The following is a 21,909-nucleotide window of genomic DNA, read 5'->3' on the forward strand; positions in this document are numbered from 1 at the left end:
TTCTGACGGCACCCATTCACTGCAGAGGATCCATTGGTGAGCAAGTGATGTGACACAACATTTCTCCAAATCTGTTCCAATGAAGAAACTTTCCTATGTTTCCTATATTCCTTTCATTTGAGTGAACTTTTCCTTTAAGAATGCTTAGCTACTGGAAAGGACCACAATATTATTAGGAAGAAAGTTTTGAAGTGCATTAAATCATCCAGATCAAGCAGCCTTTTCTGAGCCTCAAGCATTAAACTACTCCACCATCCACTTCCAAAACAAATTGGTGCTTCAGTATGAAATATAATAACTCAGTGTGAACTATAATAATAATAATAATAATATGCCTTCTGCAGCACAGCAGAAAATGGCCGGCATACACAATATCGATCTGTTGACAATCACTTAGTCTATTGACGCAGCTGTTGTGTTGTCTGCTCGTTTAGTGGATAAACTAGATGAGGCTTCTTCTAAGACAGCATATGCCCCTTTTCAAGGTCTCTGCAGGGATTTTGTCAGAGCTATTGTTGACTAAAGGCTCTGTGCTGTCGAAAGAATCTCTGCAGACTTTCAAGGGTTCATGCAGTGATCGAGAGTTCTCCAGGCCGGCGCAGCACATACCGGGACTTTGTTCTAGGAGTTCTCAGTTCAGCTTTCAGTCATCTTTGATCATAAGAGAAGCGTCTGCTGACTTCACCGGAACAGCTCTGGTCCCCGGAGCGATCAGAACACGAGCTCCGTGTTTATCCCTTTCTCCGTGCCTCTGTTGTTTTATTCGGCCTTTCTGCATGAGTGGTTTTCGAACAGCCAATGACACGAGAGGGTTAGAGAGAGCTTTCAAGAAGTGGCTGGATCACTAGAGGCCTGTCAAAACAGTCTTGATGGCACCTCGGGGACGTGTTAATAGTCTCTGCGGCAGCTGATGTACAGTATGCTTGACTTGTACTGTCCCCCACTCATCAGCCGTGGCGGTCACTGTCCTACTCAAATACCCTCCTTGGCGATTTAATGCAGCACTTTCAAAGGCTCGTCTGGAGAATTCATTGCTTTGCTGCAGTGATATTTTCTGCATTTCTCCGTTCAGTGAGATGATAGAGGAGGCTGTGTGCAAATAGCTGCCTTCTAAGGGAGCAAAATGAAACCCCTTTAGTTTATTTGTGCATAAAAGCATCTCCCAAATGTAAATGTATTTGGAACGCTCTGAATAGGCAGCAAGTCTACAAGTTTTACAAATGACTAACAATTTATTGCACACACACACAAACAGCCCTATAATTAATTCTCCCTATATATATATATATAATTTTTCAGAAATTACATTTTCATATTTGTTTTTCCAATTTGGCTAAGGAGGTACTTTAGAAAAGGCTTTTGGTTCTGAGTGTGCCTTCAGTACCTTAAAATGCTGTCATACAAGGATATAAGACAGATTTGACATCCTAAAATAACTAAAACAACAACAAAATAAACAGTCAGGATACAGTTTCAGCATCTTGTTTATATATACATTGGTTGTTCTTTATGAAAAAAGTAGAAAAACAAAGTTACATAATTGCGGTGAAGACTGAAACAAAACAAGCAATAAATGTCTGATCACTGAAGGGAAATTAGTGGCTAAAGAAGTGGACATTACCAAGCATTACATGTTACACAGTTAGTTATGAATAGCTCAAACTAATTCAACATTTGACATTCTTTCCTTAAAAGCTGAACCTCACAAAGCTTGCCTGGGTCATATTTCACCCCCAAATAAAACAAAACATTGAAAAACAAAAGACTGCATAAAGACTAAAGTATATTTTTAAGACCATTAAGTCATTACAATTAAACAAATTTCCCATATAAAAAAATAGTAGTATTTGTTATAGTCTATTCTAAAAATAATAAAATGTTTTGATATTAGGGTGAAATATGACAGACATGTTTTATGCAGTGAACCTTGTTTATACTAACCTGATTTATTTTAGGGTAGAAAAGATCATGTTTATTTTACAGTACAAAACCATGATTCACCAAAACCTCCATCCAAAAAAAACTGCACAGATTAGCTGACAAACAGAAAAATATCGACCGAATTTATCCACTAACTAGCTGTAATGGTACACACTCACAGCTCAATGACATCACTTCATCACCTCACTTCATCTAACAGGTCTGAGTCCAGGTTTTCCTCGTGATGATGCAAACACAGGGCATATGGTGAGCACACTTCCTGAGATTTGTGATTCAGTTTCTGTCTGGTTGTGATAGGGCTCTAGGAAGAGGGCTGTTCAGTGTTTGTTTGTGGTTCTGCGTCCGTTTCATTAACGGCAGAAGAACTTGTAGGGTTGTGGGAGGAGCCGTTTAAAGGATGCGCCTCACAGGACGACTTCTGCGTTTTGATTGGTTGAGAGTGACTAAACGCTGCCTCCTTTCCCTCTTTTTTTGTCTCTTCTTCTACTTTAACATCTCTCTTGCAGTTTATCTCGCCATCCTGCTCTTTCTTCTTTCGTTTCTTTGGGACGGCGTGTTTATTTTCCTCTATTTTCAGCTCCATCTTCACTTCCTTTTTCCAGGCTCCGAATGGGAGGATGTCCTGGTCTCCGCCTGAGCTTTCACACAGCGTTGGCCCCGCCCACTCTGGAACCTCCAATCCCAGCAGCTTCATCAGCTGACCCATGACCTCGTCTACATAGCTGTGGATACGCAGGTGGGCGTGTTTGTCCTACAAAAACCAAGTAGCACTGTTAAGTAAAAACAACCTGAGAGAACTTTCTGTGGATGACAATTTAAGCTGTTATTCACTGAAATCCATCACACAGCTATTGTGTGACTTCAGATGTACGACTGCTACTTGACAACTATTGTTTATCATGCTTCTTATTACTTTTTGGGTTTTACAGGAGAAAAATCACAGAGGTTGTATAAAAAAAGTGAATGTTTTAATTTTTAGTTAAAAAAAAAAAAAAAACATTTAATTGATCAAAAGTAATAGTTAAGACATTTTTAATGTTACAAAGAATTCCATTTCAAATAAATACTGTTCTTTTCAACTTTCTATTCATCAACGAATCCTGGAAAAAGAAATACATCACGGTTTCCACAAAAACATGAAGCAGCACAACTGTTTTCAGCATTAATAATCAGAAAAGTTTCTTGAGCGGCAAATCAGCAGGAGTAATGATGCTGAAAATTCAGCTTTCAATTATATTTTACAACATATTCACATAGAAAACAGCTATTTTAAACTGTGAAAATATTCCACGCGATTACTATTTTAACTATATTTTTAATCAAAACAATGCAGCCTTTGTGAGCAGAAAATTGTACTTACCCCAAACTTTTTCCTTGAAAATTACAATCCTACATATCTATTTTTTTTTTAATTTTTAGCCCGTCTGTGTGAAATACTAATTTACTTTGAATAAATGCACACTTTAATCAATCACAGCAGAGTCAGATTACTGACAGAAATAACGAAACAGCACAAGAAATGTCAAATTCTATTTCTTTACACATTAAGCTGCTATAATACCATAAACTCCCCCTCCAAAAATCTGACACGTGGAATAACTCACGTTGCATGCGTGTCAGGCTTTGAATTTGAAACTAGATTTAGAAAATAATAAATCCAATTTCGTAACTGAGATGTTGACAGGAAGTAGAAGCAATGAGGTAAAGAAAAAATAACCTTCAGATGAAACATAACTCAAACATAGGCATATAACAAAACGTCTAAAAATTAATAGGATTAATCCATTAAAACACATTCTAGCAGACTAACAATACGAGCTTAAGAGAAAATCCAGCCGAGTCTTTGATGAAGCTGCAAAGCTTCTTAATCAAAATTGTTTTAATAATTAGCATGAATGGTCAGACGGGGTTTGAAGGATGCTAATCTGAGCGTGTGTTCACAGCGCACGTGCTGATAGATTTCAAACCGCTGCTTGTGTTTGCATAAGCATGTGTATTTTCAGGTTGGTGTGGACTAAGAGAAAGACACTAGTGAGCTGCTAGTCCCCATCGACTTCTATTGTTTTTTCAAACTATGGAAATCAATGGGGACCAGCAAATGCTTGGTTAATTCCTTTGTTTGCAACTTAATTTGTTCCTTGGTTGTAGTAAATCATGACCATGTTGTGCTAATTTGTTCCCTCACTTTAGTAAATTATGGCCATGTTATACTAATTTGTTCCCTTGTTTCAATTAAATCACAAGAGGGAACAAATTAGAACAATGTTGCCAGAAACTTTTTGTTACTTACGTTATTCAAAATATATTCTTTTGTGTTCAGCTGAAGAAAGAAATTCATGTGGGTTTGGAACAACTGTAAATGGGTGAGGAAATGATGATAGAATGTTATAGAACAAATTCCTAATTAGTGGTTACGATAAATACTATGATTTTTTTGTCTGCATGTCATGTGCGATGCTCTGTAAGTCTCTTATGCTCACCGAAGCTACATTTATTTGACCAAAAATACACTAAAAAATAATTGTTTTCTATTTCAGTATATTTTAAAATGTAATTTATTCCTGTGATCAAAGCTGAATTTTCAGCATCATAACTGCAGTCTTCAGTGTCACATGATCCTTCAGAAATTAAACTAATAAGCTGATTTGCTGCTCAAGAAACATTTCTGATTATTATCGATGTTGAATACAGTTGTGCTGCTTCAATAATGTCACTTTTGAGCATTTTTTACTGTTTAAAAAAAGTTTTATTTTAATTAAATTTGAATTCAAATAAATTTTAGGTACTGTTTCAATAAAGGAGTGTGTTGGTGAGACGTACATGTTTGGTTGGCTGAAGGTTGACTATAACCAGCTTCCCTCCTGTGCGTTTGGTTAGAAGAGGCAGATCTCCGCTAGGTTTAATTTGAAGAGATGTTCCCAGCGTCAAGGCCAAGTCAGCTCGCCTGTGAAGAGAGACGTGGAGCATCAGCTGCTGGGGTCTGTCGCTCTTTTCTCAGAATCAGTGTATAGGTGCCGCTCATACGAGTCTTGGCCTCAGTTTGTTCACCTACAGTTATAATGCACACATAAATGTCAAGCTACAGTCTGGTCAGCTTCTGCATTCAAGCTCTGTGAGTTTCTTTTTAACACTCTGTTCCTGCTTCATAAGGACCAATAAAAGGCTTTATTCATGACTCTATAACCTTCAGGTGCTCATTATACAGCAAATAAAACATTCATCATAAATATTGTGTTGTTCCGATCCAGTTTCATTGTGATTGCATTCATCATCACATGGTTCCTTTGTTGATGCAGATCTGTATCATTATTATGCAAAAACCTGTCTTAATCACACTTCACCCCAAAGGCAAAAGAAAAAAATCAAGAAAATCCACAAAATAAATAAATAATGAAATATGATAATTGTAATAACAATTCAGAACAATTTATCTCATGTAATATTTGTTGTACAGCCTTCCAGTGTTATTTTAGCATTATCTACAACTATATAATTTAATATATTGAATTAGCTTTTATTTTTGTATGTTCATTTAAGTTCAAATTTTAGTAATTTTTAAAAAATGTGGTTTTGTAGTTTTTATACAATCTCTAGCCTGTTTTTTTTTTTTTTTTTTTTTTTTTTTTTTTTCAGTTTTAGCAGTTTTAGTAATTAAACCAATATTAAAGTAATATATATTTCAGATTTATTTTAATAAACATTTTTAATAGTAAAATAACAACACTGCTTTTATGGCATTTTAAATAAAATAAATGCAGTGTACACACACACACACACACACAACAAAACATATTACTTTAAATTAGTGCTGACAAATGATTAATCACATCCAAAATAAAAGTTTTTATTTACATAATATGTGTTTTGTGTATATTTTTATCATGTGTATGTGTGTATATATACACACACACACACAGTATATATTTTGAAAACATTTCCATGTAATATTTATATTAATATAACTGATATTATATATAAATATTTTAAATGCATAAACATATAAACATTTTTATTAAATATATACATGCATGTGTGTGTATTTATATATCCATAAATATACACAGAACACACACATATATTATGTAAACAAAAACTTTTATTTTGGATGCGATTAATCGCGATGAATCGTTTGACAGCACTACTTTCAATGAAAATATAATGAACAACAATTACACAAATAAAATACACACATTGTAATAATCTTAAATTAATAAAAGGCTGCATTTTTTGTTTTGTATAATAATACTACTACTAATAATAAATAAATTAATTTAATTAATGGCCTGATCATTTGAAATAAAATCTATATAGAAAATTCTGAAATGAGCAGAATGGGTCAGAATGGTTAACTAGTCAGTTGTTGGATGGCTAGTTGACCTTTTTTTTTCTTCCCATTCACGAGTTTGCTATCCTGACACTGCAGAAAACAACACAGAACAGCAACAGTGGTGGAGAAAAGGCTGTAAGACATTCACAGACCTGAATTGAACAGAATGAGTTCAGCGGTAATAGCTCAAAAGCTGTCTTTTTCCCATCACCGTTTCTAAGCTTGTCTGAAGTCTCTTTTTAGCTGAACATCATTAACTTTAAAGTACACTCTTCCAAAGAACAATACTTATGTTTAATTAATTATACGTAAGGAGATAATTATCCTGTACACAACATAATGAAAATTGGTTCACTAAATGCTCCATTAATTCCCCATGAACTGTTAAGACCTAAGAAAGGCTTTCTAAATGCATGACTAAAAGAGATTAGCTGAACCTTCCTTTCACCACAACATCCAAAATCCAGACGTAGTGAATGACTGCAGCAGGCAAGAAACATCTACAACAGGAAACCACAAGTGACCTCAGACTTGAGAGAAAATTGAAAGAGTGAAACACAGCAAAAGAAACACAAATCTTCTTTAAGTCTGAAAAGGAGCTTGTAGGTGCTTGATTGGTTTTCGAATCTCATGTGATCGTGGGAAACTCATCGGCATCATGCTATCAATCTCAGTGTGCCGTGCCTTCACTGTGAAACCTACATGCTCAGACAAGCTTTTACATAAAACGCATTCAAAAGACATATCTGTAAAGCTGCTGTCACCTTTCAATGAATTTCGCAGGCAAAAAATATTTCATAGCCAATGAATGAAGCTTAAAAAAATTTAGCATTATGTCACTTGCTCACCAGTGGATCCTCTGCAGTGAATGGGTGCCGTCAGAATCAGAGTCCAAACATCTGATAAAACCATCAGAATAATCCACAAGTAATCCGGTCAATCAACTAATGTCTTGTGAAGTGAAAAGCTGCATGTTTGTAAGAAATAATTTCTCCATTATTGAAGGAGCAGTAAGCGATTTCTATTCTGAAACACTGTTGGAAGTGGATTGGACTAAGCACCAAAACACTCTTGTAGCCAATCAGCAGGGGCGTGTTAACTCTTGATGGGGGAGGTGCCTGTGTTTGTGAATTTAGGGGCGTAGCTTTCAAAATAGGGGTGTGATCCTTTTAAATAGAGGCGTTTGTGTTTTGGTGATTTCAAATATCAACAGTGTTTCTGAGAAATGGCTTACTGCACCTTTAAGACGTCTTTAAATTCAAACTGTTGCTTCTATTCAAAATATCACTTTTTCTGGTGAAAAAGTTGTCTTGTCTGAATCAGGAGAGCAATATGCACAGATCAAGCACCGTTTGCAAGCCAAAAGGGTTCTAAATAAATAGGTCTTTTTTGCTGGAGTAAGCGTTATTGTGGATTTGATTATGGACTTGTATGTTTTTATCAGCTGTTTATCAGACTCTCATTCTGACGGCACCCATTCACTGCAGAGGATCCATTGGTGAGCATGTGATGGAATCCTACATTTCTCCAAATCTGGATGGGCTGAGGGTGAGTACATTTTGATTTTTGGGTGAACTATTTCTTTAATAACACACATTCCAATGTTCATTGTAAACTAGGAAACAGCTATATTACAGAAAAACACATGCAGCTTTGTAGCACTGTGTCCTAAACTGAACTCCCGACAGGCTAAACAAATGATCAAACATATTATATTCAATAAAATCACTGGAGGGACTCAAATTGTAACTGTTGTGCATTACAATAAAGACAGAAAAATCCCACATTCGAGCACTTTCTACTTCCAAGGTCACATTTCTCTCTCAAGCTCCAGTGGATTTTGAAAGCATGTGGAAGCCCAGAGGACAGTCGCGGGTCAGATGTGCAGCAGGTGCTGCGAGATGTTTTGTATGCGTGTGAGTCTTGTGAGACTGCAGTACTTTCGCTGTAATATGATTAAGCTCGATCTGGTGCTGTTGATACAATGATCTAGACTGAGCACTCCTATCTATTAATTTGACCTGAAACTGAAGCAGTTAGAAGTAATTAAAAGCGTTTTGATAAACTAAACCATCTGCATGCAACACATCAACAAGCTTGATGGTCAACAGCATTGTACAGGAAGTCAGATCAATCTCATGTACTGATATAAAGTCTATAAGCTATCATTTGTTTAAATTATGTCAATAATTCATGGTAGTTTTGCAATATCTTAACCTAAAGTCATGATTAACTGCTATGTACTTCCCCGTGGACTTAATCGGCATGGAACTGAAATCGCAATCATCTTTTCTTTCCTGCTGTGACATTATCAGAGCAAAAATGTTGCTTGAATGACAATTTTTTTTTAAGATGTGTCAGGAACTAGATTGTTGTTTGCTTAAAAGTTATACATAAAAGAAATAGTAAAGTTAGAACTGCCTTTGAATTGCGTTTCCTTAATTCACCTGTCAATCACTAATCTTATTTTAGACCTGTAATTGCTACTTGCCTTGTTTTTAATGAGCACAATTCTTGATTCCCTATATAATGGCCTTCTCGCTGTATTGTTGAGCACACCTTCTCATTCTCAGGATATTTCTCTTCCTTACCGACATGCTTCATCAGCTCTATTCAGGTCTCTGTCAGGCAGTGAGTCCTCCCAGTCCAATATAGTGCTGATCAGCTTCCCTCTGCAGAGAAACACAAACACACACACGGTGATGAGACAGAACAGCTCATGACAGGCACAGAAACAAAATAAAACAAAAAAAGTCCACAAAAATGAGTCAAATAGAGAGTTCGTTTTTAATTTTAGCCCGTAAGCATGACATAATCTTTAACAGAATTCTTTACATTTAAGAGCGCCCGCACACCAGACTTCTTGGAATTTTAAGATTTTTATGAATCAGTTTCTGAAGAAATAACACTTGCCTGCTGCAAGGTCAGAGTATGCTCAGGGCTGGATTATGAATAGAAGGGGCCGGTGCCCTGGGGCCTCAGACTGCCAGGGGACAATAAAGCCATAGGAAGCACAGCCTGAGACTGCCAATGACAAATGAGCAGGTGCACTCGATGCAAACGGTGTGAGCTGACCACTAGCGCTCTATTAAGCTCTAATAATGTCAGTCATCCAATGTTAGCCGCTGAACAAAATACCTTTTTATTTGTCTAACGACTGTTTTCAATACTGATAATAATCATACTTTTTTTTTTTGAGCAGCAAATTCAGCTTTGCATCACAGGAATATATCACATTTTTAAATACATTACAATAGAAAAATGTTGTTTTAAATTGTAATAATATTTCACGTTACTGCTTATCAAATAAATGCCACCATTTTGAGCAGACGGGACGTCTTTAAAAACAAACATCTTACGGATGCCAAACTTTTGAACGGTAGCGTGTTGTTAGAGCTTGGGTTAAGATGTATATATTTTTTACTATAGACATATAATAAATTGTGTGTGCGAGGCATGAATTTCTGGCTCCCATCATCATGGAAAATCATGATGGACCTGTTATGGTCCATTCCTCTAAAACGGTGCAATCACCTGCAAGATCGGAGTCCTCTTGAGCGTGTGACATCGCAGTAGCGTCCGGTCGGCTTCAGACCCATCACTCCAATTACAGTGTCCCGAACATATTGCCTGAAACAGCCCAGGGCACAAGTGCTTATCGCTTTGACAGTGGCAGTACCTGCACACGACCCGTTGCCCGCTTCGGTAGAGATTTGTGGGAGTGATCAATAGCTCAGCATTCTCACAGACTATATCTGTTAGTCACAGAGCTATGATGCACATACACAATCAATACTGCACTTGTTCAATGTCAAACATGCAGTGTGCACTAGAAAAATACACCTGAATCAATATGTTTTTCAGACTTTTATGTAAACAGATTTTGTTTTCTTTCATCACATGTTTCTGCCCAAAACTGGTGGGATTATATTTTGTGTGGGGTTCAATTTTAAATCAGAATTTTACAAAACATTAATGTTTTGAAAGTGTTGAAACAGCGCTAAGTCAACCTACAAAATGTCTTACAGTTTATAAAAACTTTGAAGATATTTCAGTCAACACAATCCAAGCTGTAGATGAGTTTGTTTCTTCATGGGAACAGATTTGAAGAATTGTATCATTCCATCACTTGCTCAGCAATGGATCCTCTGCAGTGAATGGGTGCCGTCAGAATGAGAGTCTAAACAGCTGAAAAAAACATCACAAACCACAAGTGATTTGGATAACTTGTGGATTATTAAGTCTTTATCAGCTTTTTGGACTCTGATTCTGACGGCACCCATTCACTGCAGAGGATCCATTGCTGAGCAAGTGATGGAATGATACAGTACATTTCTCCAAATCTGCTTTGATGAGGAAACAAAGGATTTTAATCTTTACAGACTGGCCCCATTTATGTCCACTGGAAGTCAGATTTTTGCTTATTATTATTATTATTAATTAATGAATTAACTGATTCATTTTTTTTTAAGCAGGGACAAATGGAAATAATGTTTGTAGTGATGAACCACAAATGCTTTTGACTGAGCTCAACCTGTAATGAACCCTTGGCAACCAGTAACACAGCAACAGGTTTAAAACAGTCCTGAATGTCTTGTACTAGTTAAACTGCATCAGAACATGAGGTTATTCTTGCTCTTGATGTGTGCAGACAGAGTTCACTACCACGTTCAGAGAACAATTACATACTTGCCACACTTCTCACACTCTTCAACGAACATGTTCCCGTGCAGCTCTGACAATCGATCCCTAGCAGATACAGAGAGAAGTAAACAAACCCAATAACAACAGAAGAATGAGTAATGAATCACAATCAATAATGACAGAAAAAGCCATTAAAGACAGGATGAGAAAATTATGACATAGTTCTGTCAGATACGTGCAAATGACTGTGGGTTGTTTATATCAATTCAAATCAATATTTTAGTATAATTGATCTACTATTAGAGTTTTATTAATATTTAAAATTAGTAATTTCTTTTTAATGAAAGTTTTAGTAATTTGTGTGTTTCTGTCATTTCTGTTAGTTGTTTTTATTTTTTATTAAGTTTTCGTTATTTTAGTACTTTAATTAGTTTTAGTACTGAATTAGTTTTTATTTTTATATTTTCAATTTTAATGGAAATTTTAGTGATGTCATTTCTTTTAGTTGTGATATTTCGATTAGTTCATATACAAACCAGTGTTATTTTAGTATTATTCATTTACTATTATAGTTTTTATTATTGAATTAGTTTTTATTTGTATATTTTAAGCGTCCTTTATGATACAATTTTTTTAAATTTGTGTTTTTGTAATTTCTATTAGTTTTTTAATTTGCATTAGGCCTAGTTTATTTTCAAATAACTGTTATTTAAGTATTTTTCATATACTATGTTATATTAATATTAATTAGTAATTTTTGTGTGTTTCCGTCATTTCTGTTAATTTAATAAAGTTTTAAAATGATAAAGTTTTAGTTATTTTTGAACTTCAACTAGAATAAAAAAAAGACAAATTTCCTTGGTAACAAACTGAAATAAGATCAGTTTTTTTCCAGTTACTGTGTATTCTTATTATTTAATGTTTATTTAAGTAACAGAAAGTTTTCCTCTTAACAGTTTTATTTTACAATAATAAGCCTAAGAAATAACAAAACAATAAAACAATACAATTGTTATGACACAGATTATGACTGAGGGCTTTTAATTACGTCTGCCTGAATAAAATGTGCAATTCATCATGACAATAAGCTAAATTCAACATTAAAAGCTTCAAGTCATTTGCCTAGAACAAGACATGCTGATTGCATTCGTTTGTGGGAAGAGAAAATTAAAAGAGCTAATCAACATGACACATCTGACATCAGACGCAGGACAGAGGTCAGAACTTTAATCAAAACGGTATGAGACGTGGGAACGACATGAAGCCAGCCAGTTAGACTGGAGTTACCTGGGGAATCCAGAGCGCAGGTGAAGGCCGTCTACGTTCTGGCTGATGAGGTATTTGAGGTGTCCTGTCCTCTGCAGCTGCAGCAGGGCCATGTGAGTCAGGCTGGGACGCGCGTCCTCAAACGTGGTGTTAAAGTGAGGCGTCTCACCTCTCTCCTCCATCGTCCACACTCCTTTAGGACCTCTGGAACACAAACAACACAGGGATCACAAACACGCTTTGACTGAAATACAGTCTCTTGTCCTCAGTTTTAGTCAGGAGTCTTTCTGGGTCACATCCTGAAAAATCAAATCTTCTTTGATCTTTTGAAATATAGGGCTTGATGTACTTTAAAAACATAAAGTCAAGTTTCAAAACTCAAATCCTATAATAAAATTGGTAAAATCTATAATGTATAAAGGAAGCAAAATTGCTAAAAGATCTAGTTCTGATATTTGTGCACAATTATATTAATATGCAACTAAACATATTTACAATGTACGAGTAAAAATACATTTAAAAGTCTGCATCGTATATTATTTTATTTTTTTTACTTAGAAACTTTATATTTTATTCAGCAAGAATGAATTCAATTGGTCCAAAGTGACAGTAAAGACATCTATAATGTTACAACATATTTCTTTTTTAAAATAAATCTGCATCTTCCTATTTATCACAGAATCCACAAAAAGTTTAAGCAGCACAAATGTTTTCAACATTGATAATAATCAGAAATGTATCTTAAGCATCAAATCAACATATTAGAATAATTTCTGAAGGATCATGTGACACTGAAGACTGGAGTAATGATGTCGTTAATTCAGCTGGCATCACTGAAATAAATGATATTTTAATATATATTTAAATAGAAAACAGCTATTTTAAATTGTAATAATATTTGACAATATTACTATTTTTTAGTATTTATTTGTATTTTTGAACAAATAAATACAACCTTGGTGAGCAGAAGAGACTTCTTATATTTAAAAAATCTTACCTACCCCAAGCTTCTGAACAATAGTCTGTATACAGTAGGTACTATATACTAAACATAGGGCATGCTGTTCACAGTCATCACAGTCATAGGTTTGATTTACAGTTAAATGAAATGATAAAATGCATACTTTTAAAATGACCATGAAATGCATACATGCAAATTATTCCATAATTACAGTGCATACTTGTGTTGCTTTAGGTTTGAAAATGTTTACATAAAACTATTTTTGGAGCAAGAAACCAGTGAACTTCAGGAGGAAAGAACAAAACGACTCTCCATTCCCACAAGCCTTCATCTCCTGTCTGATCCTCCTCTCCCTCTGTGATTCAGTGAGCGCTGCTGAGCTGAGCTGCTGGGAATCTCAGATGATAAAGACACGGAGAACAGCAGGAGGTCACTATGCTTTCTTACTGAGTTACTAAGAGGAATGACTCAAAAGTTCACTTAAACCGGCAGAAATCTTGCTCTTGTGCAGTTGGGAATTTGTATCAGCACACACACATACACACACAACAGCCAATTCTGCTGAAATCCGGTTTGCTTTTTCATGCTTTCCTAGTTACACACATGCAGCGGCTTTCCCTGCCTGACTTATCAAAAGTTTTCTGTTCTTACTAAACTTGGATAAGCTCTTAGAAGTACTACATAAACCCCTTAATAAGTTCTATCCAGACTTTAGGCTATTGATCAAAGTCTCGTTCCTACAGCAGCTTATTCTGGCCAAGAATCACCCGCTTAGACAGAAAGAGGGCGTCTGACTGACACACACGATGACCGTCAAACACAGTTAGCTTTTCCTTAATGTGACATTTGGAGGCGTGTAAATCTGAAATCGGATAAAAACAAAGGTCTGCTTGCTCTCACTAAACCTCTCGAATGAAACTTTTGACTGTCTTTCAACGATTCAATGTCAAAAACTTTAACAAATGCAGTGTTTAGTTCTGATGAGTTTGTTTCCCGGTGCACTGATATAAACCTGTGCACTCTGACTTTTGGTAATTGCGTCAAGCCAAGCAATCAAATTGGAGCTCAACGTTTGAGACAACTCTTGATATTTTGTGTGTGCAATACGCAGGCGGTCAGTAAACAGTCCTTGGGCACACTGTCTACGTATGTCCCAAGTAAGCTCTTCACTTATGAAATACTGCATAGCACAACAACAAGCTGTGCATTGTGGGAAATTGTAAGGAGATTCTAGTGCACTGCTGATTAGATGAATATGCCTGCAGAATGTTAAAACATTCAACCATGAAAATGTGTCAACCTGTTCCCTTGAAGCAAGACCAGAGTGAGTTTGTGTCTGTGTGAATATCAAAACAATAGTTGAACTATAAACACAAGTTCTACACTCACATTGTGCCAAACCGTACATTAAATGTTTCCAAAGAAATGTTCAATAATTTCATTGTATTTATGTTTAGTGAAAGAAACTGTATAAAACATGCATTGATTATTTTTATGCATTTTATTTCTTGCAAACATTTTGAATCCATACTATCCTCTTAAATGTTTAGGGTTAGTTCTTTTTTCCGAAAGAAATCAATACTTTTATTAAGCAAGGTTTTTTTTAAAATGATCAAAAGTGACAGTAAAGTCTTTTAAATTGATACAAAAAATATTATATTTCATATAAATGCTGTTCTTTTGAGTAGTACTTTTTTTAAATTGTAATAATATTTCATAATATTACAGATTTACTGTATTTTTGATCCAATAAATGTAGACTTGGTAAGTGTAAGAGACTTCTATTAAAAAAAAAAAGTAGTGGACATAATGGTACACGCTTGCTATAAATGCATCTAACGTTTCTGCAAATGGCATATGTTATGACAGTGCATGCATTCAAATGATGCCTTTCATCAGTAGCAGTGTCCTTTGGGAACCAAACACCTTTTGCATTCCAAAAAAAAAAATCTAATTTGGTTCAGATGACATGAAGGTGAGCAAATGGTAAAAGAATGGTCATTTTTATGTGAAGGATTGCTTTAGCGTTATATGTGCTCTAACCAGTCAGACTGAGTGCCTATTTGCACCTACAGAAGCCACACCTCTGAAAATAATCTGTCAATCAAGATTTGACAGACAGGTGTTCTTATGAAAATTTCATATGAGAGAACACAGGAGGAAAAATACGCAGCTGCCCATCGCATCACACACGTTTCTTCTGATAATGAGTCAGACGAGCCGACAGAATGACAACGAGGGGAAGACAGGAAAACCAGCTGGGTGAAAGGAGGAGAATAAATGTAACAGGTGTCACTCAACGTGACATCAGCACCCTCTAAAATTAAACCCCCCGCGCACGGTTTTAAGCAATTACAATGACAAACTAGAAGAAGGTGAATCCAATTTAATCACCACTGAAATTCATGGAACATTAAAAATTTGTACATCAAACACAATCTTAAAGTAAACCAAAGTGAAATGAGGTCAACTCAGCTCAGCAGTGTGGAAAAGCACTGCAAACACACACACACACACACACACACACACACACACACACACACACACACACACACACACTTATCTTGAACTTGAGAATGAGACTGTATTACTCATGGTTATTATAAATGACTAAAACCATAAATAACTTGAAATGATAATTAAAAAAAAAAAATGTTTTTTAACTGAAATAATAAGATATTGTCTTTCAAAAGAGAGAGTCGGTTCTGAATCACCTTAACGAGTCGCTATGTTTTCTAATCTTTTGCCTGTTACCGGTATACGTCACTGGGTAACACATCTGCATAATCCCTGCCTGCCCGCGAAATACGAACAGAGTCTGATCTGCCCACAAACACTTCCGCTAGTTAGTGTGTTTACATCATGTTGAGAAGACTCTGTGTTCAAGGATACCACAGAAATACAATTCAAACCTTTTGTTGTGTGCTTGTCATTTTACCAAGAACTGCTTCTTTAATCTTGGCTTTTATCTTCGTTGGCTACTAATCTTCTTAACTTGGACTAATAAGCTCTCCGAACCACAACCTGTAAGTAGTACGATTGATACGTTGTGTACATTTTCAATTGAGTGCTCAAAAAAGGTTTTTGTGCTAATATGTGATGTATACCTAGTGCAGCTTCAGGTTTCCAGGTAAAGCACAACATTACTGTCATACTGAAGTAGTTCTGATAATTCGCTGTGAACCCACTATTTCCTAAGAATGTGTCGATTATTGTATACTGATGTTGTTCTAATTACATCATCGTTTAATAATTAAAGAATGTAGTGTAGCACACATACTTTATAATCATAGTGAAATTGCTGTTTATTGTGCAGTTATAGGATTAATGCGGGAGAAACGAGCGAGTGTTGCTGCACCTGGTACAGCTGTTCTGCGTTCTGATTAAAAGTTAAGACCAAGCGTCTTTTGTCTTTTTGTCATTCTTCAAACATTACAGTAGACATATTTTGGTTTACAAACTGTGTGTTTTCACCAAGTGTTCACAGTTTAGCAGCTAAACTTTAGCTGTGGGCACGATTCGCTTGCATAAGTGTTTTTGCATTTTATGTCATAAAAACAGATTGGAGCACTATATTGTTTTATGAAAAGGTGATTTGTCGATGGTAGCGCTGGCTAACTGGCTCAAGGACTCATCTCTGTGCCAATCACAACAGGTTTGGCCAGCTGACCAATCAGAGCAGAGTAGGCTTGAGGAAGGGAGGGGTTTGCTCCGAACTTGCTTGAAACGAATCATTTCCTAATCACTGGCAAATGACTCTAATATTAAATGTATATTCTGAGAAAATTACAATGTTTTCTGACCTTACATGCATTTAAACCTTTTGTAGGGCACTCCAACACAATATTAGGACACTTTAAAATACCACATGACCTGCTCTTTAAAGCTGTTATTTGTCCTAAAACTGCATATCTCCCTCTAGTGACGGCTCTCTGTAGTTACTGTGAGTCTGCACAACATGTCAGTCTTTCTTAACCCATCCTAATTTGATCTCCTTAGAGGGCCATATTAATATGGGAGTTCAGGGGCTTCAGTCCAATCAGTTATTGACTAATGCGCAAGTGGATTATATCTGTACATTAAACAAACATGCAAAGCAGACACACAAATAAATACAGAAGCAAACAAAAGTTCTATTTCTTGTTTGAAAAGCATGGTTTGGGTTATTTCCGGAGGATGTTATCAACAGATTAGGAATGTGGGTGGAAAACATGAATGCATCTCTGGCCATTGGTTTTAAGAAAAATTATAGCTTTATTGTAGGTATTACATAGAAAATATCTATAAATACTCTTTTTCCTGACTTTAAAAGGACAGTGAACACATTTAATGTCAGTTCACATGAAGACTATATGAAAAATTTTCTGAAGTTATTATGTGTATTATGAACATAAATGAGACTTGTAACAAAGAAATGAGAGCTAACAAAGAAGTCACGATTTTCAGTGACTCGTTTCACACAGAGTTATTGTATGCCTTCAGATGACTTGTACGTAAAGCAAGAAAAGTGACACGGACTACTTTTATGGTGCTTTTCTGTTCATTTTAGTGCTGGAGAGTCATCATCCTCTTTCGTGCTTTCAAAATTGAAGTTTGGAGCGCCATCTACCAGAACACAGATGCTCAGCATTACAGATGAACAGTCTATACTGGCTTCCTGATCCCATTAGAGTTTATGCTTTTTTTTTAGACTTTTGAAAATAAAATTAATGCAGGTTTAATGAATGTTTAATACGTCTGTGCCAGGGTTATTATTATAAACTAAAACTATGAAAATCCTTTACTAGTAATAAAATAATTAACTGAAATAAATAGCACAAACTGAAATAATATTAAACATAAAACATAAACATATTATTATTGTTAACTAGACAATTATTTTCATTATTTAATTTTCATTATTTAAACCATTATTTCCATTACTTGAAATAAAATAAACAGTAAGTGAAACAAAAATAAAACTTATTTTAAATCCACTAGATGCCAAAGCAACATTTCTCATTTTCATTTATATTTAAGTACTAAAATAACAACCTAAATAAACTAAAACTAATACTTAATAAAAACCTACATGGATATGCGGGACAGATGGAGGCACCACTGCGCTCACTTGCTCCTAAAATACTCCCTCGTTTTGCTCATACAGATAAGAGTAATACAGCTTTCAAATCTGTATAGACTCTGCGGTTATTTGTGTGCACTCACAATAACAACAAAATGCGCTTTTGTAAAATAATGAAAGCAAACAGGATGCACTTTCTGCCGTCTCGGTCTCAGTGAACTTGAGCGAGAAACTCCGTGTATATCTTTGCCTTACAGACATTCAAAATATATCTATAGAGAGTGAAATGTCTACTTCCAAATGAACCAGTTCAAATGCAAAACAAATTCTCAGATTATGTAATCTGTATAAAGCATGCATACAGGAACATCACTACTGTGGAGAAGACGAGTCAGTGTCGCCGATTTCATCTCTTAAACAGAAAACAAGGAAAGCACTAGTTTATCAAATTTTTAAAATGTTAATGCATTCTCCTTACTATTTTTCCCTGACACATTCATAATCATTACTTCTGTCGATGCACTGTGGCAAGCTTTATGCCTGTGCTTGAGCGCTTATTATGCTATGTAGGCAACTAAAGGCTCATTATAATGATTTAAATGGTTTATTAATAAACTTCTGATTAGTTGACTAATGCTTAAAATGAATGCCTACTAGTCGACCAGAAAAATCCTTAGATGAGGGCAGCATATATATATATATATATATATATATATATATATATATATATATATATATATATGCTTGAGTTTGTACAATATATCATTTTTTTCTTTATAAGCGATTCGATATGAGGTAATACCGTTGATATCGTTATACTGTAGTTTGATACGAGCGCATCTGAACATATAGCGGAGTGCACAGACTGAGCTGCTGTGGAGAAAGTGCATAATCCGATTTGTTCTAAACATGTGACAAGCTTCATATCAAGGCCTATAAAAACTGGTAAGACATAGTTTATAGTTTCGCTTCGCATACTAGTTTAAGCGGCTCGGCCCGCTTTGTTCTCATTTATTTTCATTTTTAGTTTAGTGAATTTAACTTCCACTTTAAAAGCCTTATTTTTGTTTTTAGACTGCAATATTACAATGTTAGAATGAAATCATTTTAACCCTTTTTTCCACATAATATAAAGGCTTAAAAAGTTACATTCACTTTATTTGTTTTCATAGCCTTTAATATGTATTGTTTTGTTTTGTATTGTTAATATGTATATGAATGTGTACATATATATATATATATATATATATATATATATATATATATATTAAATACAGATTTTTTTTAATCCAAATAAAAAAATACCGAGATATATACCATATATTGCTAAAGATACCGAGATATAAATTTTTGCCCATATGACCATATATATAAACAAAACTTAAATAATGATCAAATTATTAACAAAAACTTTAATATTATATCAATGATGCTAATAAACACATCCACGGAAGTCTGTCTGCAGTACCTGAAGTCTGGGATCCCTGAAGACGTGCTGATTCCAGCTCCTGAATGCACCACCATGTACTGGGACTCCTTTATCCACTGGGCCAGTGTCTCCACTTTAATCTTCAGCTCCTCTGGGCTGTCAAACTCCTGCACGCACACACACACACACACACACATACACACACGCACACACACACAGTCTGGTCAGCTATCCTTGTACTAGGGACACTCCATAGGCATAATGGTTTTACTGTACAAACTTTATGTACAGTATTTTTTATTTACAGTACTTACAGTATTTTCTATTGCCCTACACCTAAACCTGTGTCAGGAAACTTCCAGTATTTTTACCCATGAGGACTTCAATTTATGTCCCCACCATGACATGAGTTCCCACGAGTCTGTCAGCATTCAGTATCATCTATCTATCTATCTTACATAGTGTACTGGTTTTAAAGCACATATTATACATACACATATATAATATACACATAAATAATTTCTATTATAGATCAGTGGCATAACCGTATATTATTGTTTTGTAGTTATAACGTTATATTGATCGATAATAGCTCATTTGGCTTGAAATAAATGGCGTTGCTTGGCAACCATAAACAGTCGTACAGTTGTTACCTGGCAGGGAAAAATGCGATTCTTATTAAAAATAAATATTAAATTATTCATTAACCGCAGGTGACTTTTATCATGTGGTTTCCTTCACTGTGGTAAAATCAAAGTAAAGACTTCGTGTTTTATAATTAGCATATTCATTCAGCAACTGCCTCATATTTTTATTCAGGTTTATTTGGTAGCGAAATGAACCGTGCAGTTGTCATATTATTAACACACGTATGTCTACAGAGACTGAAATATCTTTACATATACAATAACAGTACATTTCGTAAAGCATGTATTAAATATGACGCTAATGTGCATTAAATGAAGCTAATTCTAGCTAACTTAGCAGGCTAACGGCAACAAAGGTAAACATCACCTCCGGGAGGCCGCAGATGCCTTTATCCGCATACGGAGAGAGTCCCGCGGCGTAATTCACCGACATGACTCACTTTCTGGCTAAAGGGTAAGTTCAGGTTAGTCGGTCAGAGCAAGAGTTTGTGATCTTCCGTTCAATCGGTTTTGTGTGTTGTTGGGTTGTGGCTAGAAGGGATCACGTTACAGCTCCGACGGGAAACGAACAATGAAATTCATTTTCTACCAATTAGATTGTATTTTATTAACGTCTACACCTACCCCAAACCTAAACCTACACCTTAAAATAATGAAAAAAATACTGATTATCGTTGTACACTGTATCAAAAATTACGCTGTATTAATGTGCGCATGCGCAGTAGCGTCATACTTCTTTTAGTTTAATGGCGAATTGCAATCATAACTTGTCAGGTGCATACCGCCACCTTCTGTACCGGAGTATCTTTACCGACTCTTAAAAAAATCTATACACACACACACACACACACACACACACACACACACACACACACACACACACACACACACACACACACACACACACACACACACACACACAGCCTAATTCTTCAGCCTAATTAATCTTTTGTCTTTGACTATTCCTCTCTTCCTTATATTGCCACATTCCATTCATTCATCTGACTGACTTTTACCTATAATGTTTTATTTCAGTAGCTTCTATCCCTTTAAGCCAATAGCTTTTTGTTTCTTCGAGGGTAATATAGATTCAATATAATATTTCACTTCATTTTTAAATGCTATAAAACGTTTTTTTTTTACCTGAAAATTTACATTTATGGATATAAAATGTAGCCATTAAAAAAATAATAATAAATAAATAAATAAAAAATGTGCAGGTCTGTTTATATTTGAACTGAGCCTGATAAAAATGCTCATTTTAGAAGAAAATTTCAGACGGCAATTAGAGGCTTTTGCATCTGAACTCTTTATATATCTGTCACTTGAAAACTGTCAGGGATTCACCGGATGGGACTGGGAAGATCATTCCACCAGCCAGGAACGGTGAATAAAAATGTTCTGGATTTTGTGCCTCTCTGTGATGGTAAAATTAGGTGTCGCTCACGTGTAGATCTCAAGGTTCTGGAGGGGATGTAGACTTGTAAGAGCGAGTGGAAGTAGGAGGGAGAAATGGCCTAGAAATGACAAGGGCAAAGGCAAGAGGGAGGGCCCGATCTTTCTGATGTTGTGCAATGCAAACCTGTATGATCGAGCGATTTTGAAATGTGGTCTTTGAAAGTAAAGATTCCT

General features: G+C 35.4%; 1 protein-coding gene across 1 annotated transcript; it reads right to left on the bottom strand.

Annotated features, from left to right (window-relative positions):
• Positions 1-1,466: 1,466 nt before the first annotated feature.
• sirt6 (sirtuin 6) lies at positions 1,467-21,023 on the bottom strand. Its single transcript, XM_042719064.1, has 8 exons — positions 20,645-21,023; positions 19,670-19,797; positions 12,200-12,382; positions 10,958-11,017; positions 9,803-9,898; positions 8,860-8,940; positions 4,762-4,885; positions 1,467-2,692 (listed from the first exon to the last, which is right to left on the bottom strand). The coding sequence occupies exons 1-8, from the start codon at positions 20,708-20,710 to the stop codon at positions 2,243-2,245; spliced, it is 1,188 nt and encodes a 395-aa protein (XP_042574998.1). The 5' UTR covers positions 20,711-21,023; the 3' UTR covers positions 1,467-2,242.
• Between the last annotated feature and the right edge of the window lie 886 nt (positions 21,024-21,909).

This window comes from Cyprinus carpio, chromosome B2 (genome assembly GCF_018340385.1).
Source record: "Cyprinus carpio isolate SPL01 chromosome B2, ASM1834038v1, whole genome shotgun sequence".
In the NCBI taxonomy this organism is placed as follows: domain Eukaryota; kingdom Metazoa; phylum Chordata; class Actinopteri; order Cypriniformes; family Cyprinidae; genus Cyprinus; species Cyprinus carpio.

Coding starts and splice junctions, on each gene's coding strand:
- sirt6 (XM_042719064.1), bottom strand. CDS start 20,710: ATGTCGGTGAATTACGCCGCGGGACTCTCTCCGTATGCGGATAAAGGC. Junction 12,383..19,669: donor TCAGGGATCCCAGACTTCAG/GTACTGCAGACA, acceptor TTTGTGTTCCAG/AGGTCCTAAAGGAGTGTGGA. Junction 2,693..4,761: donor ACCTTCAGCCAACCAAACAT/GTACGTCTCACC, acceptor TGGTTTTTGTAG/GACAAACACGCCCACCTGCG.